The sequence below is a fragment of the Rousettus aegyptiacus genome, unplaced genomic scaffold (genome assembly GCF_014176215.1).
Source record: "Rousettus aegyptiacus isolate mRouAeg1 unplaced genomic scaffold, mRouAeg1.p scaffold_m13_p_4, whole genome shotgun sequence".
Taxonomy (NCBI): Eukaryota; Metazoa; Chordata; class Mammalia; order Chiroptera; family Pteropodidae; genus Rousettus; species Rousettus aegyptiacus.
Genome location: NW_023416307.1, coordinates 115,089,912 through 115,105,778, shown reverse-complemented (window position 1 = coordinate 115,105,778; position 15,867 = coordinate 115,089,912). Strand labels below are relative to the sequence as shown.

The 15,867-nt window shown below is 43.5% G+C and overlaps 1 protein-coding gene across 27 annotated transcripts in view; it reads left to right on the top strand.

The window, feature by feature from the left end:
• The window catches only part of CACNA1D (calcium voltage-gated channel subunit alpha1 D), a 289,592-nt gene that overhangs the window by 207,703 nt on the left and 66,022 nt on the right, over nt 1-15,867 (top strand). For 26 of the 27 annotated variants that reach the window (XM_036218604.1, XM_036218608.1, XM_036218595.1 and 23 more), the window contains 8 exons: nt 2,313-2,433; nt 4,349-4,463; nt 4,983-5,052; nt 5,913-5,979; nt 6,734-6,884; nt 8,858-8,987; nt 12,259-12,318; nt 14,980-15,086. In XM_036218604.1, the coding sequence (XP_036074497.1) occupies nt 2,313-2,433; nt 4,349-4,463; nt 4,983-5,052; nt 5,913-5,979; nt 6,734-6,884; nt 8,858-8,987; nt 12,259-12,318; nt 14,980-15,086 (821 nt within the window). The remainder of the gene's footprint in view (nt 1-2,312; nt 2,434-4,348; nt 4,464-4,982; nt 5,053-5,912; nt 5,980-6,733; nt 6,885-8,857; nt 8,988-12,258; nt 12,319-14,979; nt 15,087-15,867) is intronic. The other variant, XM_036218592.1, reaches the window with a different exon arrangement.

Sequence of the window (15,867 nt, the reverse complement as noted above, 5' to 3'; positions counted from 1 at the left end):
GAGATAGGCTTTAAAATCCTCTCTGGTCCTCTGCTAATTTTTGATCGCAGGCAAGTTTCGTAATCCTGACCATAAGGGATTTATGCAAAGAAGTGAATTCTAAAGCCCTAATGCTTCCGTGTGTAGTCAGAGGAATCAGGGTGATAAAAGAGTTGTGACAGCCTTCTGCCCCTTTTTTGTCTGCCCTCATATGATATAACGAGGACAGGGAGGGTGTCTGTGCTGCTGCGCCTTTGTGAGCAATGAGGCTGAGAAGGGAGCGACAGTGTGAGAGGTGTTCAGGTGGCTTTGTGCTCAGAGCAGCAGTCTCCGCCCCAGCTGGTTCTAAGCTGAGGTGTTCTAAACCTCCTCTTCGTCTTCTGTTGTGAGCTGAAGCCCTTCTTTGGACAGAGCCTGGAGGATAAACTGAAAAGACCCATCCACCCTGGTCACTTTCCACATGCGATGTCAGGGAGCTTAGGAGCCTGCTGGAGAGGCAGGCAGGCTGGTGGGAGTGGCAGTGGGCATCCAGGTCCCATCGTGTCTCTCTCATTGCTCAGCTCTGTGACCTTGGAAAGTCACTCTTCTTTTCTGAAAAAAAAAAAAAAAAAAACAGGCTAGAGGGATTCATCTCTAAAATTCTTTCCCACTTGGTCATTTTGAGGTAAATGGAATTTCTGTCATTGCTATAGGCTATGGTTTTAATTTTTTGAATCATACTTAATTTGGGGGCCATTTAGTCACTTGTTTTTCTGATTTCTTTCAGAGAAATCTGTGTGGTGGTGTTAGTTTTTGTAATAAAAACAAAATTCAGATGTTATAAAAGAATATAAAGTAAACAAGTTCCCACCTATCAATCCCCCTTCTAGGAGGTAACCACTATGTATTCTTTGAGATGTATTTGCTCAGGTAAAAATCAATTACCTACCTACCTACCTACCCGCCTACAGATGAATTTACACAGATGGTAGCTCATTCTACATGCCGTTTTTCATTTTGCTTTTTATCACTTAAGACGTCCTTAAGAACCTTTCTTACTGGTCCATAAAAGGTTGCCTTCTCCTTTTCAATGTTTCATGAAATCTGTGGTGTGGATGTGCCATAATTCATGGAACCAGCCCCCTGCTGATGATTATTTTGTTACGTCTAGTCTTGCCTCGGTGGGTGACCTTGAACATACACTGTGGGGCACATGTGTGAGAGTAAATCTGTAGGACAAATGTCCTGAGTGGAGCTGCTGGTTTAAAGGGTGTGTGTTCATTTGCAGCTTTGATGCTCTTGCCCAGGTATTCTCCTTGAGGCTGTGCTGATTCAGCCGCCAGTGAAGGAGTGTGGAGCTTGCCCATCATTGCCTCACTCTGTTCATCACAGTGGGTCTTCATACTTTTTGACTGCTACCTGTCTGATAGGTGAAAATGGCATCTTGTTCCAGTTTTTAATTCTTATCTCATTTATCAGGAGTGAACCTGAATGTCCTTTCATGTGACTAAAAGCTATTTATAGTTCCTTTTCTGTGAATTACCTTACCATTTCAAATCGTTTTCCCATTTTTCTGTTTGGTTGTGATCCATGATAGTTTTAATTTTTAAGGTATCTGGTTCAGATAGAAGAAGGAGCTCTACACCCCCCTCTCATAGTGTATTTTTAAATTGTTATTCATGTTCATCTGATTCTACCTAATGACGGATTGAATTATCAAGTTTCATCTGTAGAGTAGATTATGTTTGAAATTTTAGGCAGTTATTGATATCGACCCATGAGGTAGTTTGTAAATTTACATAAGATATTTAGAATTCTATGCTTCTGAAAATTCATAGATATAATTCTCCATTTCCACAGCTGATTAGCTATGTGGAATACTAGGCAGCAATTTAAAGAATCTCCAGAGTATATTGTTGAGTGGGGAAAAAAAGCAAATTGCAAAAAATTCATATAGTATGATATTGCGTGTGATAAATCAGAGAAGACACCAGCTGCCTGTGTGTGTGTCTCTGTGTGTCTGTGTGTCTGTGTGTCTGTTTAAATCCACAAAGGTCCTGGAGAGAGACATGCCAATAGCATGCTCTTTGGGAAGGGGACTAAAACTGGACTGGAGTATTATCCAAGAATATTTCTTACGTGTAATGTTACTTTATTTACATGTAATGTTACTTTATTTTTACCAGAAGAATTAACTCACTTATTCATGCAATTAAAAAATAATGTTTTGAAAACTGTGGGATAACAGATTGATTTGTTCAATGTAAACTGGACTGTGAAAGATAGCTTAAGCCGCATATAGGAGCCGCTGAGGAGCTCTGAGAGAACAACTGATCCAAGTTTGGGCTTCTTAGATTCTGACAGGTGAAGACTGGAACGCTGTGATGTATGATGGCATTATGGCATATGGGGGCCCGTCATCTTCGGGAATGATCGTCTGCATCTACTTCATCATACTCTTCATTTGTGGTAACTGTATCCTTTCCGCTGACCAAGGCTTTTCGTTATCATTGTCTTGTTTTGTTTTTCTCTCTCTGAATTTCCCCATCATTGTGGTGGTGGTGTTAGCAGCTGTGTCAGGGAGGTAAATGCCCTTACCTGTGTTATCTGCTTCCCTTCGTCTTCGCTGGGGACAGCATTGTAAAGGCGGAGCTTCAGTTAGGCTTTGTGAAATGAGAGCAGGGTAGAGAAAAAGAGCTTGAGACAGTGCATGGGCTGCACTAGTGGTCACCCAGCTCAGCGAGTGTCACATCTCCTGTATAGGTCCCATGGGGTTGCTTAGGGCAATGCCAGGTAGTTCTCTGTGCCTTCATCCTTGGGAGGTTAGGGGCACATTTTTGTCTTCTTAAGACCCTTCATAACCAATGGGGACCCATCTTCGGTAGATTGACCCAAGTTCCCTTAAATTAAATTTGTTTTGCTGATCTGTACATCTTTGAAAATCAAATGTTCATTGACTAGTTATATCATGCTGTGTAACTTTTCTCCAACTTATTTATTCCTTTTCCCTGCCAAGAGATATTTTCTAATCCTAGACTTCTGAAAATGCAGATCTCTCTTTACCTTAATTGGAAACTTCATGAGCTTGTAACCTTTGGTTATATCTGCTTTATCCCTCTGTCTTCCCTGCCTAGTACAAGACATGGCATATGGAGGCCCTCAATAAATGTTCGATGGAAGAGCAATTACACAAACAAATAAATACCATTTTGGCCTCATTGAAGTTCTATTTAAAAAATAGTCTAGCATATCAAAGGCATTTCAGAAGTCTTGAATAATTTTCTCACGTTTCTGTTCTCTTTAGATACTTAGTCAAGCATGAAATCCCCGGGAAAGCTATCTCATCGTCGGTCCCTTGTCAGGTTATGTTTGTTTACATGTTCAGCAACCCACCTGAGATTTCAGATTGCACAGAGCATGTGGGACAGTGGTGCGCTTCTCCTGTCTTGGGTCCCTGGGCTCCTGCAGTCACGTATGCAGGTGGCTGTGCATCAGCCTGAGAGAAGTGTCAGAGAAAGAAGCCGTCTTGACTTCCTGCCCTCTGATTCCTGTGCTTCTCAAAAATGTACTTTACTTTACTGCAAATAAGAAACAGACCTCTTCTGATTTAGGAACCTTGTTTAGAAATTTTTTTTTTCAATCATTCATAGAAACCACTCATACAACATTATAACAGAAGCCAAAAACCTAATAACTTATTCAACCATCTAACTTTTTACTACTTGGAATAATAACATTCAACCATAGTGGTCAAAGATTTAGCCACAGTGGAAGTATTCGAAAGAATAGCACCACCTGGCAATAAGTCAGGCACACTGTAGTCAGTATTTGTGGAGTGAATGAATGAATGAGGTATCTCCACACTCTGAAGGCCATTTCAAACAAGAAAGGCTCGGACTTTCTTGTGCAGTGGTATCATCATTTGAATAATGTGTAGCCGTTAAAGGAATCTATTGTGGCAAGTATGCCCTGAATATTTGTGTTACGGGTATGTATTTTCAAAGAAACAACCCGAAATGCGTTAAGTGAAATGCAGAGTACATAAGAGCACCATGTTTATGTTATAGTTTGTTTTATGCGGTATATATCATAGCTATGGATGCCTACATGTGTAGAGACACATGTGCACATATGAAATGAAATATCGATGTTTGCAGATTTTCTTGGGTTTGAGTGAACCTTCATTTTACTTCTTTTCAGAATGTCTTTTATAGATTGCTAGTTTAAAAACAAATGAAAAACAGGGCTCTGGCTTTACCAGGTGAGTATAGCACTAGGGGACAATCACCTGTTACCAGCTATTCTGAATGCATAGGGGTGTGATGTTGCTCTTGTTGACCATATATAGTTGCATTAGAAAAGTGTTTTACCCTTAAAATGTTTAAATTAGATATCCTACTGAATGTCTTCTTGGCCATCGCTGTAGACAATTTGGCTGATGCCGAAAGTTTGAATACTGCTCAGAAAGAAGAAGCTGAAGAAAAGGAAAGGAAGAAGATTGCTAGGTAACCCCATTTTCACCTGAGGTCTTTGCCTGGCAGGGGGCTGCCTGGGGAACCAGGTAAGGCCTGGTGGAGGTATGCGGAGTCCGCAGCAGCTGCGGCCCCCATGTTGCTGCTTTGTGGTGATTATGGGTGGCTGCGTGGGGCAGACTGAAAAGGATGGGATCTGGGGCAGAACCCAGGCCCTTGGCTCTCATTCCCGAAGAGCTGAGAGTGGGAGTCACATGTCCTCATGCTTAAAGAATCACTGCAGTTAATTCTGGCATCATAAAATAAACGATGCATTCAATGCTGATTAGCTCTTGAATGAGAATTTTAACGAGATGATCAGCGTAATGAATCCAGTGCACGGAATGAACAGGAAGCTCTGAGTGTGGGTTGTGCCATGCTCTTGCTGTTAAGGTTGCTTCCAATTACATTCTGTCCCTCATCCGGCCACTGTTGATTCAGAATCCTTCTTAGTGTTTTTATTCCCAGCAATATAGTTACTTGGTTTCTTGTGTTCTGTCTTCTCCTCTGTAGGAAAGAAAGCCTAGAAAATAAAAAGAACAACAAACCGGAAGTCAATCAGATAGCCAACAGTGACAACAAGGTATACATACTGAAATACTTCTCCACTTTTTGTTTCAAATGGTTCTGTTGATATCACCATAAGTGTACTATTTACACCATGGAAGTGTCCTGTGTGACATTTTGGTGTGTGAGTATGGCACAATATTATAGATGCTGACTTTCCAGGGGATTCTGAGTGAATTTAGGTGCTTAGCTGGTTCCTAGCCCGTATTTTACCAGAGAACCAGTATGTTTAATATTTATCTGATCACTTAGTTTTTTTGTACTGAACTTGTGTGGTCAGACTTGACCTGTGTTAGTGTCTTCTTAGTGGGGATTAAAACCGAGGTTTGTTAATAGATGTCTGTTCCCAGAGGGGATCTAAGGGTAAAGGGGTCTGTATCGTCAAACTTTAGGGTTGTGCTATCAAACTTCACCCCACATATGACAGCCCTGGGTTTTTCAGTCATTTGTTTGCTTGTTCATTGAGTCAGTAAATACTTTTTATGGGGTTCCAATACCGGAGATCAGGAATGAACAAGACCAATGAGGTCCCTGCCAGCAGTGAGCTCACTGTCTAGTAGGGAGGCAGGACTCTACGATGCAGTCATCGTACAGTGGGTATGACAATGCTAGGATAGGCAGAGGTGTGGATGGTGCTGGCTAACCATGGCTGGGTCACAGTTACACCACTTTTCTCATCTGCCTTCAGCGCTTTGGTCTTCAGCTGCATCATCATCTGGGGCATCTGCTGTCCCTGCACACTCACTCACACGCAGCACACACTTTGAAAAGAACTTTTCTGCCCCGAATAGCAGGGTTATGTCTTCACTGTGGTCCTATGATATGCATTTAAGTCAGAGGCTCCATTCCTCGCAAGACACCTCTCTGTCATCCTAGGTTACAATTGATGACTACCGAGAAGAGGATGAGGACAAGGACCCCTACCCACCTTGCGATGTACCAGGTATGGTGGCGGAGGCCAGAGACAGGCTCTCAGCTCATGAGTGACATTGTTTTGCTACCACTCTTTGATCAGCAACTGTGTCTGTGGCTGACTAGCCTAGCTAGGGCACTTGCTGGGCTGCTGAAGTGGTCAAGACCATGGGTCCAGTCCGTTGTGGGCCAGTTAGCTCTGCTTTTTCTCTTGGTCACAGGCAGCTAACATAACCCAAATTCCAGATGGTGGAGAGAGAGAGTGTAGGTAGATCGGGACAAGCCCAACCTTTGCTGGGAAGTCTCTCTAGGAGGTGACCAGTTCTTACTACTCACCTGACACATTCACATTTGACTGGGTGTCTTTAATGGCAGATATAGGAGGCACTGTGGAGTTAGAGGAACCTGGGGGAATGATCATGTATGAATTGAAGTCCCACACAGCTTTTCAGGCTGAAGCTGAGCAAAGAGGTTACTAAGGAAACAGCCGGGTGCTGGGGAGATGGCAGTAAGAATCCCATTGCTGCCACCTTTAACCTGTGCTCAGATCTTCAACTGCTGGGGACCTCATTCCCACAATTCCGCATGCTCATCAGACAGGTGAGCTTCTCAGCTCTCCACCTCCCTACACACACTCAGTTCATATTCTAAAGGGCTTTCATCAATGCAAGCTGATAGACATTATTAAAGTTTTAGCTAAACTTTCATGCGAAATTGAGAATAATTTAAACCCAAATGCTGTCTTTGTTTTATGCCTATATAAAAAAAAAGTGTCTTCTTTAAAGTAGGTGAAGAGGAGGAGGAAGAGGAGGAGGAGGATGAACCTGAGGTTCCCGCTGGACCCCGTCCTCGCAGGATCTCAGAGTTGAACATGAAGGAGAAAATCGTCCCCATCCCCGAAGGGAGCGCCTTCTTCATTCTTAGCAAGACCAATCCGTAAATACCCACATTCTAGTCACATTGCTGCTGCATCTCACTGTGACCCTACTAGTTGCTCGAGGGTGCATGGGGATGGGGTCAAGGAAGGTGACTCATGACCCCTTATGTGCCTGAGTGCTGGAGGCTCTGAGTCCCCCAGACTCCTCACCTGCCTCAGCCTTGCCTTTTTCCTCTGTTCATCTCTTTTTAGCCTTCCTGTTCCTGGGCTAAGGGGCTGTGGGGGTGTGGCCAGGTCCTGGGAGGAGTGCCATTCCGGATTCTCTTCCCCCTTTACCGCTGCACTGAGGTCAGCAGTGGCGACATAGCTGCTGCTCAGCTGGAGCCCATGACTCTGGTGCTCCATGGGTTGTCACCTGTGGAGGGGTTTCCATCAAAAGGACTCTTTCTTCATGAGTGGGTCTTCTATAACGATGCTTGGGGGGAAAGAATTTTTTTGACCAACTTCACAGCATCTTAATCTGATCACTTTTCTCTACTGAATTTTATGGCAATAAATAATGTTGCTCAATGACATTTTACAGGTTGAGCTATTCAGCTCTATAATATCCCCTTTAAAATAGAATATCTCGTGTTAAAAAGATAACATGCTCACCAGGAGGATGGTAATTACTCACAGGTGCTATAAGAGGAACACACACTTATTTACTAGCTGGTTTCTAGGTTTTAAATCATCTGGGATTGAATGAAATGCCAGAGGGAATAAACGACTCCTGGAAAGGTTTCTAGGCTTGCAGAAGTAGTTCTTGGCTGTCAGAGGAGAACTCTGAATAATTCACAGGCCCCAGGGAGACACAGGTGGGAAACGAGGCATGCCGCAGTCCTTAGAAACTTGAAAATTTGATTATAGTTTTCGCAGCTCATCACTGTTGAGAGTTTGGGTGTCCTTTAAAAAAAAAAAAATTATTCAGCTGGCATTGCTGACACCTATGGCTCACGGCGTCTGTATGTATTGAAGGAGTGGACTGATTCCCCCACAAAGCTGTGAGCGCTCCTGCCTTCACACCCCTGGAAGGCCCTCCCCAGACTCAGTTGCTAACAGCCTTCAAGGGCACATTTATAGGAAGGTGACTCAGTTTTGAAAGTGAAAAAATATTTTCAAAGGAAAATGTACATGTATTCTGTAGGCCCAAAAAAAGAAAAAAAAAATTCTTTAAATTCTAAAGTCAAATATCGAAAGGTTTAAGAGTAGTCAGCACAAACTAGCCCCTGGGATGTGAGGAGAGAGGGGCAGCGGGAGAGGCCCTGATGGCTCATGGAGCCATGAGGGCCAGGATAGGGGATGCAGGCCATAGGCTTCCCTGCCTTGCTTCACAGGACTGCAGGACTCTGTGATGGTGCAGTGAGATCCTTGTGAGATTCTTGCGTGGTGATGTAACTCTCACTTCACTTTCTCAGGCTTGCTCGTTGTGGGTCAGCTAAAGAAAAAATAGCACTTAAGATAGGATCTCCATATAACGAGATTCTCCAAGCCTCACTCAACTGCACTACAAGAAAGCGATAACTCTCGTTCTTTGTGAGCTGCTGCAGTGAGCTCTGGCCACAGTCCCCTTTCTAGACAGGGAAAGAAAGCACTGGGTTTCGTGTCGTAGTGGGAAAACATCACAGACCCAGGATGGAAATCTGCCTCTGCTGCTTGCTAGCTGTGTCATTTTAAGAAAGTTCTTTCACATGCTTCAGTCTCAGTTTCCCTACCATTAGAAGGGCAATAATCTCCACACTTAAAGAATCAATGAACGGAGTCTGTGGTACACCCACACAGAACTGTGGCACCTCAGGGTGTGCAGCCTGGGATTTTTGAGGAGCTAACGGTCAGTTGTTTCTGGTTCGCTGGGTCGGGGCATCGGTGGCACAGCAGACAGCTGTCCTCTGCCTGACCTGTCACTGCACAATGGTTCCAGTGTGCCGAAGGCACTGGCCTGTCTGCTCGGGCCCTGCCTGGGGCTGTGTCCATGTCGTGGCTTTCCCCACAGGATCCGCGTGGGCTGCCACAAGCTCATCAACCACCACGTATTCACCAATCTCATCCTCGTCTTCATCATGCTGAGCAGTGCCTCCCTCGCCGCTGAGGACCCTATCCGCAGCCACTCCTTCCGGAACACCGTAAGCCACTGAGTGAGGACAAGAGGGTGGGGCTCCCTCTGGGGTCAGCGCTGGCCGCCCCTGTCATCCAGGCAGGGCTTACAAAGGCCCGCGAGGCTAAAAGCTAGAGTAGGCCTCTTGTTCACCTGCAAGCATTTTACATTTCAGGTTTGTAAGTACCAGAGGAGTTTTGTTTTATTGGGACAAACCCTATTGAATCATGTATTTTAAACTTTAAATACTCTGCAGTAACTTATAGTGTATTCAGGGACCTTGCTTCTCTTCCTGTTCATTCCTTGCTGCCAACATTTTGGTCCCTCCTTGGTCAAATTAACATCCACACCCATTTTGAGATTTCTGCCTAGTCGAAGCATCCAGCAAGAGAGAAAGTAACATTGAAACCGCATACGTCACATGCCCAGGAGCCTTTATTTAGCGTTGGAGGGAAGACTGAAATCTTATGTTGATGTAAATTCACAACCTACTGAGGAGAAATACAAGTTAGGGTGATGATAAGATGTGAAGGTGAGTGCTTCATTGGAGAGGAAGAACTGTGTTTTGGTGGGCAGAAGGTGATTTTATGAAGAAACAAATACGGCATTAAGTTTCTATTATTAATCAGTTTCATAACTTAGGGAGAGCACCATTCTACTGCATCTCTGCTGGACAGAAATGTTACCTAGATTAGTTCTTGCCTCAGCAGTTCTACCTTAGCAGGCCAGCTGATTTAGCACTGAGAACAATCCAAAAGTGAGACGCTTCGGAAGACTTGTAGCCTCTTGCCTCTCTGGCCTTAGTACTGTAGTGCAGTTTCGGATGATAACTAAGAAACCCCTCCCCGGAGAAGGAGGCCCACGAGTGTGCGAGGCCATCAGGTGTCGCTGCCTTGCCTGGTTGGTACCCTTCTCTGTACATGAGCTTTTCAGAGATTTGAGGATTAAGAGAAGTCACCAGATCAGTGCCCCAGCATTTCAGTTGTGACAACCAAACCTTGTGCTGTGTTTTTCCATTTCCCGTATCTTGGTTTGAAGCCTGGCAAACCCAGCCTATCAGATTGATAAAGCATGCACTCTGACATGACGATAAAAAGAACTTTCCCCCAAGGCACGTGTTGATGCTGATACAAAGATTAATGCCCTGAGCTGTCTTAATCTGTACTCACAGATTAGGGTGTTTGTTGGGGGTTCCAAGGCTGTTCCTATCTAAACATTCAAATAGAACAAAACCCAGAGTGTCATTGAGTTCCAGCATAAAAATGAGACAAAGGGGAAAAGCTGATTGGTAGAAACATGATAGACTAGGTCAGAAGCTAGTCTAGAACACAGATATATGAAAAGTTAATTTACGTTGAGGGTTAATGTTCTTATTTTTTATCATAATTCTCCATGATTATATTTCCCTGCTGCTTTTCCCAGGAATGTTATTGTGATTTTTAGATATATGTATGTGTATTGCTTTTAAAATATTACAGTTTTTGTAATTGTGGTAAGAACACTTGAGATGAGATCTACTCTCCTAACAAATTTTTAAGTGTACAAAACGGTGTTCATAATGGGAGGCACCGTGTTGCACAGCAGGTCTCCAGAACTTTTTTATCTTCTGTGACTGAAACTTTATAGCCATTGAACAACTCGCCATTTCCCCTCCCACTCTAGCCCCTGACCTCCTCCATTCCCTTTGTGTCTATGGGTTTGACTACTTTAGATACCCTGGACTCATGCAGTATATTTGGTGGGAGGGGGGTGGGAAATTTTTAACCTTAGCTGTTATTTGTGAAAAAGAGAACAAAGGCTGAGTGAGGAAAAAACAACTTGCGTCTCTAAGAGCTTTGACCCCCGGTACCAGATGGAGTCGTTGGCTTGTGGGCAGCATTGTCTGTCTTGGCCACTCAGGTACTTTCAACAATACCAGTCTTGCTGTGACCATGGAGGAAAAAAGGAGGTGGGTGCAGAGGCTTGCAGTGTACTGGTTATACCTTGTATTGCCTGGCTAGAAACATAGATACACAGAAAGTTTCCAGAAAAATTTATAAACCCAAAAATGGAAGCACTTTGAATAAGGCATAGCCTCTGAAGAGGGATCTTGAGCTGAGGAGAGCTGGCCTTTAAAGCAGAGGTCCTCACCTTATTGCAGTGGGACAGTAAAGGACCCCTGGGGTGGACCCCGCACTTAAACAGCAGGGCCCATGGCTCTCAATTAGCATTCCACATGCCTAGCTCCTTGCTCAGCAATGCTGTGGCTGGCTGCGTGGCCTAAACAGGCGCCCCTACCTCCTTCCCAGCATCTCCTCATTGCTAAATGAAAGATCTCCACTGTCTCTCCAACTATGATCTCTTCGGTTCTTTTAAACCACAGAGCGCAGTTGTTATGACAATAAACAGCCAAGGCAGCCTCTTCTACTGACAGTCTCGGCTGCCATCTTTGTGGCTGAGCGTCCCTGTGTACAGCCTTAGTTGAGTGGTAGTCAGACTTCTTGCTGGCCTACTTGGCCCATCCTCCTGCCTTCACGGTTCTGAGAAGAGGCAGAGACCCCAGTAGGCATGATCAGGACTCAGTTGGAAAGTAGACATTATTTTCAGGAATGTGGACAAAATAGCCTCGACTGACCATTCAAAAGCAAGGTCAGTCTCTTCTTTGAGTGGCCTCGGTGAGATTAAAAAAGTAATAAATATAGGAGTGAGTGGTATTAGATGCAGAGCAAGATGATAAGTGAAACTCTTCATTGAAGACTCACCCAGCTCCACACATCAATGGGGCAAAAGCGTTTACTCCCTGATTAAATGGACTGGAATTAGAGGGGACATGTGAAAGCTGGCTCCATTTAATGGCACTTACATCATTATTTACGTTTCTCCACCAATCTGAAGCTCAGCTGGATGGCAACATATTTCATTCAGCCAAAAAAGCAGTTAAAAAATCAAAATGTGTGTAAGACTCTAATTTATCTGGTTCCTGCCACAAGTAATTTGTCAGTGTGGCGCTCTGATGAGAAAAGGTTATTAATACAGCACTTTTAAAAATGAGTCTTTGTTGAAGATATGAGACTGGGAAGAGAGTCAGCATGAGTGGTTAAAGGAGGTAAGTATTTCCAAGTGCTCTTTGTTGGTCGTAAAGATGAGCTATAATAGGACCAGGTGGGACATTTATGAGCATCTCTGCACTTACCTCCAGAATGGCAGGCTTATCCCCAGAGAACAGGTCTCTGATTGCATGTGGGGGTTCTACCCGTGGGCATATGGCTGTGGAGTTTGCCTGGACATCTTTTTCTTATTGCATTGTTGTACCTTTCCAGATACTGGGTTACTTTGACTATGCTTTCACAGCCATCTTTACTGTCGAAATCCTGTTAAAGGTAATAATGGCTTTTTCATTAATCCTCACGTTCTCTAAAGCAGCTGTAGCAATAATAGTTGCAATTCTTTGTTTCCTTCCAGATACTAGGTTATGCAGATTATGTCTTCACTGGTACTTTTGCATTTGAGATCGTTTTGAAGGTAACAGGTGCCTCCGTGGTGTGTTTAAGGGACCTGCTCCTGCGTGTGACACACAGCAAAGCAGCGTGAAGTGCTTTTGACTTTTTAAATTTTTTGTCTTCTGTGAGAAAGCTTATACTTTTTTTTTAACCAAAGAATTTTTTTTCTGAAACTGTTAAACTCGTTATTGCTGTTTCTTTTTAACCTTTGATGCGTGTAGGAGCTACTTTGGCTTCATCATCGTAATTGGGAATTACGTTATGTTCTTTATATATATATGTGTATATATATATCTTTTGAAATATGCCAACTGATAACAGATATATCACTATGTGTGAACTTTCTTCTACCTTTCCTGACATCAAAGTCAGAGGAAAAGTATTTATTCTTTGAAGGAAATGTATCTCTTCTCATTTCTTTGACTGAATTATGTTTCAGTGGCCTAATATATTTTCTTGCAATAGGATTTGCAAGATAACTTGGATCTATGTGTGTTAAGATATTTTATATCTGTTTTAATGGATGGGTTTACATTTACTCAAACTAAAAGAGCACCCTTTAGACAGGGTGCCTTAAATGTACTGCCCATGCATGAGCTAACAGGTACCATTGCTGCATGTAGTTTGTGTACTCATGGTAAAGGTGAAGGCCAACCTGGGGTGAATTCATCCCTTATGTACCCAGAGGCCTGGAGACAAATAGCAGAGATCCAAGAACCAACCTCCCCCCACCCTCAGACTTGCTAAGTGCTGTGAGTTATTACAGTGTTGGACAAGGTATCCTGTGACAACTGTCAGAGCAATCATCTCCTCAAGGGGAGACAAGCTGGGGAACAAAGACTTTTAACCACAATTTTCCTTAAACCATTTTGAGCTTCTTGTGTGTGCATCTCAGGGGGAAAAAATGTAATTTTTGTTAGACTACTATGGAACTTGGGCTCTTTACAAAATCTTCTATAAAATGAAACCTCAATTAACATTGCTGGGAATGGGGCATTTATTTTCTTTCAGCGATGATAAAGGCGATGATATAATGAAAACATTAATTATTGCAACACTAACCAACCAACCTCGGTTTGAATATTTGTTAAAAATCTTCTGAAAATTGGAGTTCATTTTCCTGCCTTCAAGCCAGTGAATTTGCTTGACAGTTCTGTCGTAAGTCAGACCTGTGACTTCTAACGATGCTCTCCATGGAAAGGAGCAAAGATGCCGAAGGCACTGGGCGCGGGGTGCAAGCACACTCACCCGGCCTTCGTTTGATCCCAAGCCGCTTTTTTTTTGTTTTTTGTTTTTTGTTTGTTTGTTTGTTTTTGTAATTTGCTTCCTTTTCTTCAAGTAGAATGGGGATATGTTCTACTTAGCCTGTTGGTTAATCGAGGTTTTATTTTATTTTCCACAGATTTCGGTTGTTGAATATAGTTACTTTCAGACTTTGGGGCAAATAAGATACAGATTTATGAAAAGAAAAATATTGCTTTGCAATTTCTGTATTTTTGCTTCAGTGACTTAAATATTACACGTTGTTCTTCATTTTGAAAGTATGTTAGAGAGTGGGAAATAAGCTAAAACAAGAAGGATTCAGAAATTGGAGATTTGCTAAGAGGCATCTGACATCTGAAATGTTGGTTCCTGGTGGCCTTGGGAAGGTTCAGAAGGCTTTTTGGTTATTTGGTTAAATGTGAAGAAATTGCCATTTTTATGGGTCAAAAAAATGTTGAATATTGGCAATTTCATATGGCCTAATTTTATTAGTTCCCAACTCTGCCTCTCCTGTACTTACCTGAGCCTTCCTTCACTTTTTTTTTTTTAGGTAAACAGTGAAGTCTTTATATTTTTGCTGTTTTTACTCTGGAGAAATTCCGTACTAAGCCCCTTTTCTGTCGTCAGTAGGAACTTCACTGTCACACCCATAGTGCAGGCTCTGAGTACACATGGCATGTGACTAGAGAGCAGTGAGACTGCCTCAGGCGAGATGCGTGTGACAGCTTCCTAGCCCCACCTCACAGGTACTAGGGTAACTGGACTCGGAGGAGCTGTTTAAAGTGGACCATTAGGGGCAGGAAGGGGACTACCTGGGAACATGCCCATGTCTATGTAGACTGAACCTGTGAGCACTGGACTGTAGCATTTCGTCTAGTCTCCCGGATTGGACAGTGCAAGTTCCCCTGGGGGCCGGAACCAGCAGTACGTGGGGAAGCCAAGTTGCCTGGGCAGCAGTTCCTGCCTGGCAAGCATTGTCATGTGGACTCTCTCCTGAGGCAGGCTCTTTGAACGTGCCAGTGATGTGCTCATGTTTGAAATTTGTTGTCACTGTAATAAAGTATAAATTGTTCTCTTCTTTCAAAATGTGCCCCAAATCAGCTTCCCTTTTTCCATTTTTGAACAAATTATTCAGTTGCTCAGTCCTGTTGGTTTACGTTTCTGGCTTCCTAACACACTCTTTAATAGTCATGCTGTCCTCAAGATTTTGTAAAGAGCCCAGGTTTCTTTTCTTCTGGAGAGAAATAACAGTAAATTCACCCGTGATTCTGTTTATAGATGACGACTTTTGGAGCTTTCCTGCACAAAGGAGCCTTTTGCAGGAACTACTTCAATTTGCTGGATATGCTGGTTGTTGGGGTATCTCTGGTGTCATTTGGGATCCAGTAAGTATTCTGAGGTGTGGGTGTGTGTACACACACAGGACTGTTGGGCAGGATGGTTTACATGAAATATTTTAACATAATTTATTGAGCATCATTTTAATGATTACATTTAGTTGTTCAGAAAAGCTTAATTTATTCCCTTGCCAGAAAGCATTTGGACGATTCATGCATTTTTGTTTCACTTTTTCTTTTCATACCCACTACTAGGTTGGGCTTATTACTCTCTGTGATATTTGTTTTCAACAGAGGGCGAAAGGAGCCAGCTTCTAGTCCACTTCCTCCAGGGCTGGCGCCAGGGCCTTGCAGGCATCTTGTCCCAGGGCCTTAGTTCTCCATCTGTTCAGGATGGAGTAGAACCAGGTGGTCTCTTGGGCCCCTCCAGCTTAGATAGTAAAGGTTCCCTTATAAATACCAGCTGTATGACCCTATTCATTTGGCCTTTAAAATTCTCATCTAGGATGGGGCTGAGACTGCAAGTTAGGGTCCTAAGTCCTTTCTATGGCATTTAGGGATTTCTGGTAAGGAACAACCCGAGCTGCACACTCCTTGCCTGCTGTACCCAGGAGTCTGGGGCAGAGGCTCCAGGGGGAGCATCCAGGGATGGCCTTGCTTTCTTGCTGACTTAAGAGCACCACTGCTCAGGTGCTGACCATCAGTACCCCCTGTGTGGTAACGTGCATGTCCACCTCTGAGCTAGTGGTGAATGGAGAGACTCCGTCCCCCTCAGAAGACCAAGGACCCCTGCCTGAAACGGCCCCCTGTGGCAGTAGTCCTCTTCACC